This window comes from Lepisma saccharinum, chromosome 30, assembly GCF_977018435.1.
Source record: "Lepisma saccharinum chromosome 30, izLepSacc3.1, whole genome shotgun sequence".
Lineage (NCBI taxonomy): Eukaryota > Metazoa > Arthropoda > Insecta > Zygentoma > Lepismatidae > Lepisma > Lepisma saccharinum.
In genome coordinates this window covers 15,300,882-15,316,901 of record NC_139258.1, presented here as the reverse complement: position 1 = coordinate 15,316,901, position 16,020 = coordinate 15,300,882, and the positions used below count along the sequence as shown (strand labels likewise).

The 16,020-nt window shown below is 35.3% G+C and overlaps 1 protein-coding gene across 4 annotated transcripts in view; it reads left to right on the top strand.

The window, feature by feature from the left end:
- Window positions 1-16: 16 nt before the first annotated feature.
- The window catches only part of Rpn11 (regulatory particle non-ATPase 11), a 36,879-nt gene continuing 20,875 nt past the window's right edge, over window positions 17-16,020 (top strand). The window contains exons 1-2 of one of the 4 annotated variants that reach the window (XM_083115565.1): window positions 17-174; window positions 3,097-3,355. In XM_083115565.1, the coding sequence (XP_082971691.1) occupies window positions 3,113-3,355 (243 nt within the window). In that variant the 5' untranslated portion in view covers window positions 17-174; window positions 3,097-3,112. Of the gene's footprint in view, window positions 175-299; window positions 319-352; window positions 371-3,067; window positions 3,356-16,020 lie in introns of those variants that run through there. The other 3 variants (XM_083115562.1, XM_083115564.1, XM_083115563.1) reach the window with 3 other exon arrangements.

Below are 16,020 nucleotides of genomic sequence, written 5' to 3'. Positions count from 1 at the left end.
ACTGTTGGGCCGGTAAGATTCTAACCAACACGAGTGCGAATTCTGTTGTTTCCTTGTTTTTTTCTAGTTTGGAAATAGAGCAAATTTTGCACTAAACTTGTGATTTTTCTCGAGTCCAACGTGTCTAGTTGTCTTTATTTTCTTCGCTTTATGATTTTTGTCAAACAAAATAACGTAAGTATCAGTGTTTGCAGGTTTTGTCAATTTTTTTTTCACAGAATTACATGTTCAGGTACTTTCATCATTGTGTTCTGATACGTTGTATCCGTCAAAAATTTACCCACATCTACATCATAGAATAGGAAAAAAAAATTCTAGGTGAAGTTTTTATAGTCATATTTTTCCTTGGATTATTACACACATTGTGGAAGTATGAATAATATATATCCATTTAAAGATAATTTTAGATTTTTGTGTATGAGTAGGAGGGAATGACTTGCTAGAAATTGAACACAAAGTGTTTTTGATTTAACGCCAAAATTCGATCATAAAATTTGCACGGCAAAATTATCTTCGGTTGGATAAGTATTATTCATCCAGTAATTTATCTAAGAGCTGAGGAATCGCTAATATTTTGTTTTTCTCGGCATAGATATATATATTTTAACAATTTTGAAGATGAATTTTAACTATGTTTGCCGTACATGTAATGGTATTGGTACCAGTTAGATATGCCGGAGACACATTTAACTCGTTTATTTTCAAATAAAAATCATTTCTACTTACCTCATATGCATAGCGGAACATTTTTTGGTAATTATGCGATATAGCCAGAACAACTCTCACTCGTTTATTTCGTTCATTTTAACATTGATACTTACCCACTCTGCATTGCGGAGGATTCTTTGACGTGAAGTTATGCCTTTTTCCATAAAATAGTGTCAACTTTTCATGTTACGAGTCATTATTTGTCTTCCTTGTTCCGCTTGGATAACAGACAATATGGCGTGCACTCGTCATGGATCATTGCACGTCGTGCTTGTTTTTTGTCGATTTGGAGTGGGTATGCAGTATTTCAACCTTCTTAACCGAAAATTGCCTACTTTCGTGTTCATTATGTCATCACAAACCATTGTCGGATATCCCCAAAAAACCATTGACGGATAGCCCCAAAAACCATTCACGATAGCCCCCAAAACTATTCACGATAGCCCCCAAAACTATTCATGATAGCCCCAAAAACCATTCACGATAGCCCCAAAAAACATTTCTGGCAAGGGTAGGTTAGGTAAGCATAGTTAGAAAAAAATCTCTTAAAAAAAAGGCATGTTTGGAAACACTGGCGAGACCGTCCGACTTTCGACGTTCACGCCATCTGCAGATACATAATGGAAACAATGGCAAAATGTCGCTTTACAGAAAATGCAAGTTCCTTACATAAAAAGTGATTATTTCTTTTTCTGCAGCATTCTATGGTGAAGTTTTCAGTTTCCACGAAAGAATATACCTCGAAGAACTTCGACAATGCTACAGAATCTGATTTCAGTAAGTAGTTTCTCTTGTAAATTTGAAGAAATCTGTTCGGGCCATATCGCATATTTACCCATTTTTCAAGTTGGGATCACTTTTTTCCCATGAAAAAAGCATTATTTTTAATATTATAATTATTTATTGCTAATTCGGCGGCCAAATCTTGACTCACGTTGTCTGTCGTCAGCTGATATGCAGTGTTTCCAAACCTATGAACCTATAAATGCCGCACAAGCTATTCACACAACGTTTTGAATCGAAAATTGTTCCACAAACCATTCACGGAAGGTTAGGTTAGGAAAATTTAGAAAAATAAATTTAAACAAAAAAGAAGAACCTTTCACTACACGTACATGTATTGCATGCTATGAACCTATAAATGCCGCACAAGCTATTCACAAAACGTTTTTAATCGAAAATTGTTCCACAAACCATTCACGGATGGTTAGGTTAGGAAAATTTAGAAAAATAAATTTAAACAAAAAGAAAATTAACTTTCGTACACATATAGAGCCACTTCCCATCCCGTGCAATGTGTAGCTTACATATACTAGAACATTTAGGACATTCCATTTCTTCCTTCACGATTCCACGTTCAATTAAAAAATCTCGTGGGTCTTCAATATCTGGGAACACGTCATCCTGTCAAACTACCACATGGTTGCTACACTGACAGGGGGTTACATAACCTAACCCACGGAACATTTGGTTCAGGTAGTCGACGGCAATGGTGGCACGAGCTATCGTGCAACGGAGATGCATGAATGATGAAAAATTCCTTACTTACAGTCCAAATAAGTTGCACGATTCGAAAATACAATTTCCCCGGCTTCAGAAAGTCCACAAGAACTCAATTCCGTAAGTACTTTCTCGTCTTTTCTCCTGTAAATTTCAAGAAATGTGTCTCCGGCTTATCTAATCGTTACCATGGTATTTTATTAATTAAACCACCCATACAACAAATATCTTGAACATCCCCTATGACATGATTTACTGCCCCAGCACATAAAAATAATACAGACTTAAATATAGCATGTGTTAAGAAAGTGGTGCAGCAACTGGCTGAACAGTATATCCCCACCTATCCGCAGGAATTGCCATGGCTATTTATGAATGGTTCGTGGGGCTATCCGTGCATGGTTCGTGGAGCTATTTGTGAATGGTTCGTGGGGTTTTTCAAACATGGAAAAAAAATACATCAGTAACACGAAAGTAGGTATTTTTCGATGAAGAAGGTTGCAACACTGCACAACCACTGATCATCGACAACGCTAGTCAAGTTTCTCTGCCATATTGCGTGCAACGCAAGCGAAAACGAACAAACAAGAATTACTCGATATGTCGAAAATTGAGATTATTTGCGTGAAAAAGATGAAATAGCACCTTCAAGAAACCTTAAGAATGCAGAATACGTAAGTACCGATGTGGAAAAGAAGGAAATAAAGGAATTTCAGACGTTTCGGGGATACTTAACATTTAATGGCCGTTTTCAATAATGTTCAGTGTGGAGTTTGCAGAGTAGTATAGTTTTAATTGTGTACATTGAATTTCTGCATTCATGAATGGTCTTAATATGTTATTTTTATATTTATTGTAGGTGTAGAGCCACCAATCAAAATTACACAGCGTTAAAAGCAACAGCATGGATCGACTTCTCCGTTTGGGTGGAGGCATGCCGGGGCTCAGCCAGGCAGCTCCTCCCTCAGATGCTCCTGTGGTGGACACAGCAGAGCAAGTATACATTTCCTCACTTGCATTGCTCAAGATGCTGAAACATGGTCGAGCAGGTGTTCCTATGGAAGTCATGGGGCTCATGTTGGGGGAATTTGTTGATGATTACACTGTGAGAGTGATAGATGTGTTTGCCATGCCGCAGACCGGTACAGTAAGTATAATGTATTCTGTATCACTGTTAAAATGATTTGTTCAACTGACCGTAATAAATTAGGAATTTAGTATGTTTTAGATTTGAGAGTCAAAACAATATATGGGGCATTCCATCTTTAGTGTGTTACATTTTACGGTAAGAATGAAAAATACAGAAAATGTCTCTAATTTCTTTCCTACTTCTTATACTCAGCAAATATGCAGTCCTGGTAACATATCTTTAGTTTAGATTTGGGGGTCACGTGAAAAAATTGTACACGTACGTCTATATATGTTGCAAAATTACGTTCATCATTACCGCGATCATTCTCCATACAGAAACATAGGAACAATGTTTGATGATATGAACAAGTGACGTTCGGCATTTGTTACGCTGTCTACAGCATTGCCACACTGTTCCTTCGTTACTTGCGGAGCATTAATTGTTGCTTCGTTACTTGAAGATCATTAATCGTTGAAGCATGACGGAACAGAGGACGGACTTTGATTTGAGGTAAGTTTGGCAATGGTGTTCGAGCGTTCTTCTACAAAAATGGCATCTTGCGCAGTGAGGAAGCTAGTGCTACAAAACTTATATTGTGTTACAATATGTGCTCATTGGCAAAACATTTAACTGATATCCCCACGAACCATTTTCGGTAAGGTTAGGGTAAGAAAGGATCTCGAATTTTGTTAATGTTTGGTATATTAACAACTTTTGGCCTTCTAATCAGCACATTATGCACGGGTAGCCCCACAAACCATTTCCGGTAAGGTTAGGTTAGGCAAGCTTAGTTAAAATTTTGTTCCTAAACCAATGTGATACAGCTGTAAAAAAAAATCCACTTACATCGGCTTTTTTCCCGATTTCCAACTGTGAACTCCGCATTTTAACAACAGATACGTGATTAGAAGGCCAAATTTAGTTAGTATACCAAGAATTAACGAAATTGGACACATTCTCTATATTCTTCATTCGCTCCCATTTTACACACAAAATTTAAGATTTAGACATGAGATTGGATTAAAATATTCGTTATGAACTGATTTCATAGAATCATGAAGCACTCTATGGTGTCTGCTAACAAATGAAAAAAAAAACTTGAGTATGTTGGCATATTCTGAATGCTTGAAAAGCATTAACAAGAGTGTGTGACACTTAAAAAATGTAGCAAAATTTGACTTCATTTGTCTGAAGCATATACGCTGGAGATGCTAGTAACTTTAATTTGTGAAATGTGTAAATTATATACATTCACAAACATCTAAGCCTTAATGCAATAAAACAGTAATAATTTCCATATTAATTCATTTTGTTATTAACATGGAATAGGACCACTTTTCGTGGAATGCCCCAGTAGCATCATAGTTTTCAAAAAATTGTCTCTATTTGTGCATAGTTTGTGTTTTGAGAACACACAGCTTTGAATCTATCTTCCTAATAGAAATAGTGATGAGTGGTTAAAGGAATGCAATGTTTATTTACTTCTGGTATACATTTCAATGCTTGGGATACTATTCTATATTATTCACTAAAATATTCATAGATGAATTTGTGTTGTTATCACCAGGGCTCGAAAAATCCCAGCTTGGCAACTGTGATCTTTTGCAACATTCTATAGAATCATTAACAATTTCTTACTCTTTGTCCCCCAACCCCCATTTCCAGCTTTCTCACATAATTTAGCGATGCTTTGAATACGGTGATGCTCAGCTTATAGACTGATTGATTTGCTTTATTTTACTTCGCTTTTTGTGCCACTTTTGGCTAATTTGCAAAGATGATGATGAATGATATGATGAAATTGATGAATGGACACGTACAAACATCCTAGCCAAGTCCGGGATTCGATACCGGGTCCCTTAGCGTCGTAGCGCAATGTGCTAACCACTCCGCCACAGGGGTTGGCTCAGTTTCTTATAGTATCTACAATTGATGATTTCCTGGTGCCTGATTTTCAGACCTGGCGCCTAACTCTGAAGAAAATTTTTCGAGCACTGATTATGACAGTTATTAAGGTGAGAGTTGAAAGACTCTATTTTTATGGGGAAAGTCACTACATGGTACCGATGTCAGATATTCAGGGGTATCTTCATTTGTGGGAACGTGTGCATATTGCCAACTTGAATTCTAAGAAAATAGGGCATACCTCCACGACAGAGTGGTTACCACAGCATGCTATGATGCCAGGAGTTGCAGCCTGGGCGTTGGTGTTCTTTGTGAGTGTCCCTTCATCCATATCATCACTCCTCCTCATCTTTGCAATTAATCAAAAGGGGCAGAAAAAATAACCCCCTCCCCTTTCCTCCTCTGTTTCAGTTCTTGTAAAGATCGGAATGGGTTCCCACATTTTGCCTTTACTAAGATATATATAGGCTCTGGAAAGTACCAGCCTTTGCGAGTGGTTGAAGTAAAAGTCAATGATTAGGCTAGATTTGCCTTTTATTTTTTCTTGTGTTGATGCCAGGGTTGTTAAAGGTTCAGGAATTTTAAATAAATTCAATTCCGGTCCAGGAGAAAAAAATTAGCAAACACAGATGGCGTCTGGGCCGTAAATAACCTTTTTATCTGTAAAGTACAAGGGTTGATCAAATGAAAAGGTACGAAACGTCGTAACAACGGAATCGTTTATATAATACCGATGCCGCGATGGGAGAACATAGCGTGATATGTAGGGGTGCGATTGGAGTCGTCACGCGGCATCGGAGCAAGCAGGGGAATGTGCATGCGCAGGAGAGAGCAGAGGCTCCGATACAGAGCGCCATCCAAGTGACGCGGCAGTGCGTGTTCGGACAGGGTGGCGTTAACATTGGCAAATTCGACTGTTGAGGAGCAGCGAGGCATTATCCGTTTTCTGACAGCGGAAGGTGTTAAACCGGCCGATATTCATCGCCGGATGGTGATCGTTTACGGGGAAGACTGTGTGTCTGGCAAATCAGTGAGGAAATGGAGTGCCCGTTTTCGTTGTGCTCCATGATAACGCACGTCCACACATCTCCAGGGTCACGCATGCGGAACTGGCCAGGTTCAAGTGGGAGCAGCTAGACCATCCGCCCTACAGTCTGGACTTATCCCCCTGTGACTTCCATGTGTTTGGTCCCCTGAAAAAGCATCTCAAAGGAAAGCGCTTCACCTCGGACGATGAACTCAAGGATGCTGTGAAGGACTAGGTCGGGTCACGGCCAAAGGAATTCTGGGAAAATGGAATCATTCGGCTCGTTCATTATGACGGTATCAGGTTGACTACCATCATAATGTGAATAAAAAAAAAAATTTTTATTACTTGAAATTTACGATTTGAGGTCGTATTTGGTGGTTTGTATTTGTAGAAAATTAATTTGCATCACTTTGGCTTTGATATAATTGAAGTACGTATGTAAATTGCACGTATTTAAAAATGTTTTATATCTCAGCGATGTAATTTGGGTTAGTGAAGTATCACGAAAATTGCCAATTTATGCATAATCACAAATATGTTTGGTTTCAATAGCTTTTATTTGCTCTTTTATTATTATATGGGTGCAAACATGTATTTAAAATGTATTATTAGCATGTACTAACCATTTAAAATTAATTTTGGTTGATTTTCGACAAAAACTTACGATTTGCCAAAATGAGCGCCTTGAAAAGTAATCCTAAACTTGGAAGTAATCCTAAACTTGTGAAACATAGCCAACTCACATAAAGGGAAAAATCTAAGTTGCGCGTAAATAACCTTTTTCCCACCAAAATTGTAAAGCTTAAAATAACTGAAAAAGGTGAAAATAAAATAAGTAAACAGGTAATAGAATATTGTAATATCTATTGTATTGTATCTAAATTATTTTACAAGCGTTTTTATGCATGATATTTGTACAATTCAAAATTTGTAACTTGAAATGTATCCGCGAGTTTGTATTCTGTGAAAAAAGTGGTAACAGTGAGAGTTTGCATACACTGTTTCATCTTTAAGATCATCTGGGACTGACGAGAAGTCACAAAAATGTTTCGGAAAGTGAAATTTGAAGAAATTGATTAAAAAGGAAGATCCGTCGATATTTTAAAGCATATCATCGCAGATAAGTATTATGTTTACTTTTAAAAGTTGAAACATCATCGCTAAAGGCGTAAAAGGTCCAAAGGACATAAATTTGGTGACCGGCTGGAATCACATAAAATGGCAGCCATCTTCGTTTTATAAGGAATCTACGAATAAATATTATACATGCATGTAGATACTTTAAATTAAAGGCCTATTTCGTAAATGTACAAAAAGTGCTTAATTGGGATGTGGAAAGTGAATTGAACATATTATTTACATAATTCGTCTTGGTTTTCGCCGATTGATTATCGAGTATTTCTTGCCGAATTACGACGTATAAATCTGCGAAAGATCGGAAGTAATTCTTCTTAGAAACAATTTGACTTGAAGTAATAAAAGTAAAGATAAACCTGAAATATGCCAAAAGGTTGATGTAAAGCAATATTTATGCTTCATTGTACAAATATATACTAAAGAATGTACAGAATTTATGTGTGAACTTGTCTAATTCATTGTTCAATTTTGTTTAAATATAAAGTGCATTAATACACGTTTTTGGTAATTTTTCTTAAGTACTGAAATGTGAATACATATTTCTGCCAGCAATTTTGCAACATAGAAAATTTAAAATTTGAACTTCTCGTATTTTGTCATGTAAAATTATGAAACCATTTTCTTTATTTTTTTTAATGTGAATTTCATCTCGACCGTATAGTTCACTAAGCCAAGGAAAGAAGGTCGTGATAGATAGATTATAGAGACTCATCTTGTCTCTTATTTGTTAAGAGGTAAATTGTCGAAAATATATTTAATATAACTTGGTTACAATAAGATTCATCAGAATGGTTTTTCGTCTCACATACATATTAGATTAGTGAGACTCATTTATGTCTCTTAAGTTATAAGAGGAAGTGAAATATTTAATTTGTGTATTTACAAATTTAATTACTAAATTTGTTTCAACATAGCCTATAAGCAATGACGGAAATTGTTGAAGGAAATGTCACACTGATGGACATTGTGGGGTTATTAAATTCCCTAAATAATAAGCAAGTCACTGCTTCGCAAGTGCAAGCAGAGCAAAATAGTAAAATTGACTCTGCTTTGCAGTTACAAAATAGTAAAATTGACTCTGCTTTACAAGTGCAAGCAGAACAAAATAGTGATATAAAGACTGCTTTGCAGGTGCAAGCAGATCAAAACAAAAAGGTGGACGCAGCTTTGCATGCATTAACAGAAGCAAACAAAGCTCATACCAAGGAGTTTAGAGATCTTAAAATTGACATAGGTCAATTTAGAAACGAATGCATGCTTAGGTATGAAAAAGTAGAGAAAGATCTGCATACGCTTGACACAAAGGTAAACGTTGAATTGGTATCGTTAGCGGAAGATGTTGATAATAAAATCGAGAGTGTGATAGACGATCTGTCAAGACAATTTAACAAGAAGCTAGAGAAATGTTACCAAGCTTGTGAAGAGAATGAAATGTCTTTGAGTAAAGTTAGTAAAAATTTAGGTCAGGTTTATAGTGCAATAGATCAATTACAGTTCAAAAAACCGTTAATGAATATGACAGCTAAGGGTGATCGCTATGACAAGTGTGATGTTGATTACGAATCAGATGTCGTGAAACACGTCAGTCAGTCATCCAAACTTACACCTGACGTTAATAATGATAGTGAAGATGGTAAAAATGTACAATATGTTAAGTTTGCTCCAAAAAGTGACATGGTAAATGATGGTGCAGTTACTCATTTAAATGTCAACATTAGAAAGGCTATGTCTCTGATTGAGTCAAGTTTAACAACCATGGTCAATAATGTACTGACTCCTGTTACGGTTAGAACAAATTTGACATCGAAGAATGAAAATGTGAATTTAAAGCAAGATGTTTTTCATGAGTTTGAATCTAGACAGGTTGATCTAAATCATGAAAGCCATGAAGGGGTAAGTAGACCTACTGTTGGTTACGTTCCGCATAACTACGATAAATGTAGACACCTTTCGGGTGCAGTTTCTGACACAGATACTGATTGTAGTGTTAACACAGTTCATGATAGTACATGCGTAGATGATGGTCCGTATTGTAATACTAGACTGGCTAATAAGCAAAATAAGTTAAAACGTGACAGGTTAACTAGTAGAGTTGGACAGATTGTAAGCAATACTCCTCAGATAACTCCTCCGACAAATTTTCCAAATGTTAAACATTCGGAAGTTGATCCGTCGAGAGATACATCAAAGGTTAGGTATAAGCCAATAATTAAACCACAAGATTTGAGGCACTTCCCTCATTTTGATGGTGTTTCCGCAGATATTATACCATCTGAATTTTTAGAAAAAGTAGAGGAAAACCTGGAAATTTACAATATACATGAGAGTGAGTATATGAATTATTTACCTAAATTGCTCACAGATTGTGCGCGTACCTGGTACATTGAAAATAAATTAAAGTTTAAGTCTTATGCTGAGTTTAAGACAGATTTCTTATCCCATTATCAAAACGATAGGTGGAAATCTGTAAATTTAACTAAAGTTCTAAACTCACCTTATGACAAAGACAGCAAGGAAAATTTATTGCAGTTTGCGAATAAGAATTACAAAAAATTGAAATCTATACAACCACATGCTGACGAAGCACATCTTATTGCTCAGTTATCTTCGTTGTTGCCTTATAAAATAAGTGAACACTTGGTGGTGAATAATATTCACACACTGAGACAAACTTTGCAGGCCATAGAAAATTTTCAATCTTTAAAAAATAGTTCAACTAGGTATATGGATTCTAGTAAAACTTATGGTAACCAAAAGAATAAATCGAAGATAGCTAATGTGTCTATGTTTAAGGAGCAAAATGACCGAAGTATGTCTAACAGAAATGGCTTAAGAAACTTAAGGTCTAATAATGAGGTTGGATCTCCTCGTAAATCCTATGTTAATGGTAGGACATGGGTAAGAAATGATCAGATTTCTAGAAATATGAATTTGGGTTCGAGGCAGGAAAACTCTTAGATGCTCCTGATACAGGAGGTGTCTTGAGCATCAAAGCGGTTGAAAATCCTCCTTTTCCCAAAACTCAATATAATGCTCACTCAAGTGAAATGAATAATAATCATCATTGTGATTTAGGTGAGTTCGTTCCTAAGTTAGGAGATCATCAACTACTTGGTGACAGTATGTTAGTTAGGTATGCCAACAGTATTTTAGGTTACAGATGGAATATGAATGAATCTGCTTCCAGATTCATAGGTTTGTGTGTCTCGGGACAAACTATTGATGATCTGCATAGGCGTGTATCAAATGCTAAGAATATCTCAGACAAAATATTGGTCATGATAGGTACCAATGATTTAATTAGGAAACGCAGCTTCGAACAAATACAAGTGTCTTTCAGCAAACTCTTGAATACGTTGAAATCTAGATGTGCTGAAATTACAATACTATGTTTGCCACCTCTTCCTAAATATATGTCATCTCCTCATGAACAATTGTGGCAGACATGGAATAATTTCAATCTGTATTTGATGTCACTACACGACGAGTTTAATGTAAAAGTATACAATATAGCACCTTTATTCTTCTTGGAGAATGACCGCATAGATAACTCCTTGTACCAAAAATTCCTTGGTCACCCGTCCAGAGGTAGAGTAGATATGATACATTGGAATTATGCGGGAATGAATAAGGTTAAACAATTTTTGTACAGTATGGGTTTTGGTAATACACCTTGTACATCTAATGATAAAGTGAGTAGAGATATAAAAGTGCAAGCTACTGTGCACAATGTCAATGTTAGTCATTTTAGGGATGCAAACAGCATTGAATGTTATCCCGATGAGGATAACGTTTTGTCCTTGCGGGAAAACTAACAAGCGACCTTTGTTTTAAAGTGGGTGATGAAGGTCAAGTTAATAATCCCACTACTGATAACATTAATCTAGGGAAATGGGAAGAATTTCATAATAGTGAAGTCTATGAATCTAGAGAAATTCCTACACCAATTAATGCTCTCGGCAGTAACACACTTACTGCAAAATTAAAAGTTTTAATATTTGATAAATTTTATACTGCTCTCTGTGACACTGGCGCAGAAATTAGTCTGCTTTCTAATACTATTTGGAAAGAGATTAATACTAAGGCTAGTAGACCCAGGCTCACACCTGCGGACAATGTGAGATTGGTCGATTTTTCGGGTAATAAGAAAACCAAAGTATTAGGTATGGTTAAACTTATAATTCAAATAAGTAATTTGCAATGTTACGTTCAGTTTTTGGTGGTTCACAATTTACAAGTGGATATAATTTTAGGATTAGATGTGTTGTATGCACTTCAAGCATCATTAAATTTTAAAGATCAAACAATAACATGTGGCTCCGATGAAGAACGCACTTTCGCGCGCTTTATGCCAATTATTGAAGATGCTAAAAATTTATGTTATTTTGAATGTTCTCATGTCAGTAGTAATAATGGCTTGGAAGATAAGTCCAAGTTCAACCTGCATAAGTTTGAAGAGTACATGAATAAGGCTGATTCGCTTACAAACGAACAAAAAACTTTGTTCATAGAGTTACTACTCGAATATCAAGAAATATTTTCTAATAAGCCTGGTTTGTGTAACGATTACGTTCACAAAATGGTTTTGGATACTGATCTACCTATAGTAGGCAAAAATTATCCTATACCTTTTGCTTATAGAGATCAAGTACGTGAACAAATAAAAATCATGCTTGATTGGGATGTGATTGAGTTGTCCAATTCAGAATATCTGTCTCCACTTTTAGTAGTTCCTAAATCTGGGGGAGGTATACGCTTATGTGTAGACCTCAAACGAGTAAACCAACATGTTAAGCTTATTCAAGTGCATCCCATAAAAATACAAGACTTATTGGTAGAATTCCAAAATTGTAAATACTTCACTTCGGTGGATCTTTTAAATGCTTTTTGGCAAATAAATTTACATCCTGACAGCAGAAAGTATACTGCGTTCATGTTCGAGGGTATCCTATATCAGTTTAAAAGAGTTGTATTTGGTTCAGTAAATGGTACAGCTGTATTCGTCGATGCGTTAAATCGTGTGCTTAAGGACTGTAGAGATTTCGTGGTAGTCTATGTTGATGACGTTATCATAAAATCTCAGGATTTTGCATCTCACATAATGCATGTAAGAACAGTTCTTGAAAAATTGAAGCAGGCAGGCATGACATTGAAACTTGAAAAATGTGAGTTTTGTAGATCGGAAATTAAATTTTTGGGTCATATTATTACTTCGCAGGGGTATAAGAAAGATCCTAAGTATGTAGATTCTATTGTAAATCTGCCTGTGCCCAATTCAGTTAAGCAACTGCAAAAAATCTTAGGTTGTTTTAATTGGTTGAGTAAATACATAAAAAATTATGCCATCATAGCACAACCTATGTATGACTTATTGAAAGCTGGTAAGAAATGGCAATGGAATGACCAAGCTTCTACAGCTTTTAAAACATTAAAAGATAAAGTTAGTGAACAAGTACTTTTATCTTTTCCTAACTTTTTACACACTTTTTATGTACAAACTGATGCATCAATAATAGGTGTTGCAGGATACTGCTATCAGATGATAGATGGTATTATTAGACCTCTCGGTTTCGTCAGTAGATTGCTCAGAAGTTATGAAAAATCATATACTTCTACAGAATTGGAGGTTTTAGCCATATTGTTTACTATAGATAAGTTCTGTTCATTGTTAAAAGGCAGACATTTCATTATCATAACTGACCATAAGGCACTTACCTGGTTGGAAACTGCGCACACATGGAATGCACGTTTAACTCGTTGGTTTGTACAATTACAACAGTACTCCTTCCAAGTACAATACTGTAAAGGGTCGGAAAATATAATTGCTGATGTTCTAAGTAGGACATTTCCGATGCAAGAAGATCTCTTGTATCATGTAAATTCTTTGCAATTTAAAGAAATATTAGAATCTTTCATTAATATTGATGATTTGATTGTAGCACAAGAAAAAGATGATGAATTGAAAGAAATTAGGCAATATATTTTGCACTCTTCAATTCTTAATGATAATCCAAGAAGTAGGACTTGGAATGAGCGTTATCTTCTAAGGGACAATATTTTGTGTGTTAGAGACTTTCATAATGTGCAAAAGATTAGAATTTGTGTTCCAATTACAATGGTAGGTTCAATTTTGAATAAATTTCATGACTTATCGGGACACTTTGGTGCTAGTCGTACACTTTCTCAGATATATAGATACTTCCAATGGAAAGGTATGAAGAAAGATGTACAACAATATGTAGCAGACTGTGATTTATGCATTCGTACTAAACCGAACAAGCATCCGTCTAAACATTTAGCCAAAGTACACATTACCGACAAGCCTGGGAAAATATTGTTAATTGATTTACAAGGTCCATTCACCATGGGTCCTAAACGTGAACGCTTCTTATTTACTATATTGGATGCAGCATCCAGGTATTTAGTGGCATATCCAGTGACCAACAGCAACGCTGTTACGGTGCTGAATAAATTGTGCCATGTATATTTTGTACATCTAGGTGTTCCAGAAAAAATAATTTCGGATAATGGACCACAGTTTCGTTCATGTCTTTTTAATACTAAAATGAAAGAATATGGTGTCAAACTTATGTTTACTCCACCTTACCACCCTTCATCCAACATGGTTGAACGGTATCATTCGGAACTTAACCGTTTAATGAGAGTATTGTGCATCGATAACCATGCTAAATGGCCCCAGCAAGTATCCATGGCTTTGCATTGGTTAAACAATACTATTTCCTCTCAAACTGGTTTCGCTCCAATAGAATTAAGGTTAAATAAGGAACCTAACCTACAAATAGGAAATGTCATATTTGATGATGGTACACATCAGTCATGGAATGACAAACTGCTTATGGCTCAAATTAAAAGTCATGCAGCTAGATCCAAAAAATTAAACAAAGTGAATTGTAAACAACAAGATAAAATATCAATTTCTACTGGAAATCTTGTTTTTATCAGAAATAGACAAAGAGATATGGAGGATAATCCAATTAAAAAATATTGTTTTCTGTATGAAGGTCCATACTTGTGTATAAAAAACATTGGTGACTCTTGCATATCTGCCTTACGTTGCATTGATGGGATTCTTCTGGAAAACATTGCTATTGAACATGTAAAATTATGGAAATGTTCAAAAGACAAGAAAATTTCTTGGTTGAACACTTTGCATAATGCAAGTAGCACACATAACGATGTGGTGCAAAATATACTTGATCAAACATTGAAAGAAAAAAGTGTTATTTCTCCATCTGTCATTACAGATGTGTGTACAGTTTGTTCATGAAACAAACTTACCATTATTGAGGTTAGCCATAGTCGGTAGTATACCTCGTATAAGAATTTATAGTGTACTTAAATAACTCTCGTAGTTATTCCATGCTTTTAGAGGTTGGCCTAAATTGGTAGTACACCTCATATAAAAATATTAATGTGAATTATTTTGAGTATTTTGATTCCATAAAATGAATCAAATACTCACTGTGTGTTGCAAAAAGTAAGCCAAGAGATCCATGAGTTGATCCGAGCTCGTTGCACATGCGGTTATGCCATAGAGCATAAAAACTTGGGGTAGGTTCACGTAAAAGGCAATAAGTAAGTCCTATAGTGCCACTCAAGAAACTGAATATGAAAAATGTTATTAATATTTTTTGTCAATATTATTGAGTGTTAACCATTTTATTCTAAATGGCGAAGGTTGACAAAAAACTTAATATGAAAAGTGTATAATTTTATTAGCATAGGATATTGAAGGGTACATTTTCTTCAAAAGTTGAAACCTTACTCGAGCGGTTTCTTTTTGTATGATTAGATTAAGTGAGTAATAAGACATTATTTGTACTGGGCAGATGGGTAGTACTGGAACGTTAAGATTGACTCCATGTAATGTATCACATACTGAATAGTATCTGGCTTTTTGGTGTGTTGATTGCTCAAATAAGTTACATTCGCATCTTATAAATAGTCATGCTACTTGAGATAGCAGTGTATGCAGTGTTAACATTAAGTAAGCTCTAAATTACTGGTTTAATTTTCAATTGAAAGTTTTCTCACGTCCACAGCAGTGTGAATTTCCTCTCAACAATGTTTTCGTTCATAATAATTAATATGATAAACGTATCACATATGTTGGTAGTGTGGTGTCAAATATAATTTAAATATTTAGTGTACATGTATGTGACATGGAAAACGACCAAACTTGTGATATGATAACTTTGCAAGTTGTTTATTTCAATATTGTGTCTTTGGTTTGTTAATGTGTAATGAGCAGTAGCCATGTGATGAATGGTGAAATCAGTGAGTATTGTCTGATATAAACAATAGATTATAATAATTTCATGTTTTGCATTCATTTAACCATAGTGTAAATGTATAATTTTTTGTAGCTCACTCTACTAGTAACGATGTAGCTACAAATGTGTTAACGTATTAATTTTTGCTTTTGTTTGTCATTTGACATTTAATATTCGTTATGTTATTGAACTTCACCTTACATTTGAAGTTTGTGCTTCATATTTAATATGTATTAATATAACATTATACCATGGTCTTTATTAATAGTTCAACTCAGAAAATATGGAAATTTTTAAATATATAGGTCAATATT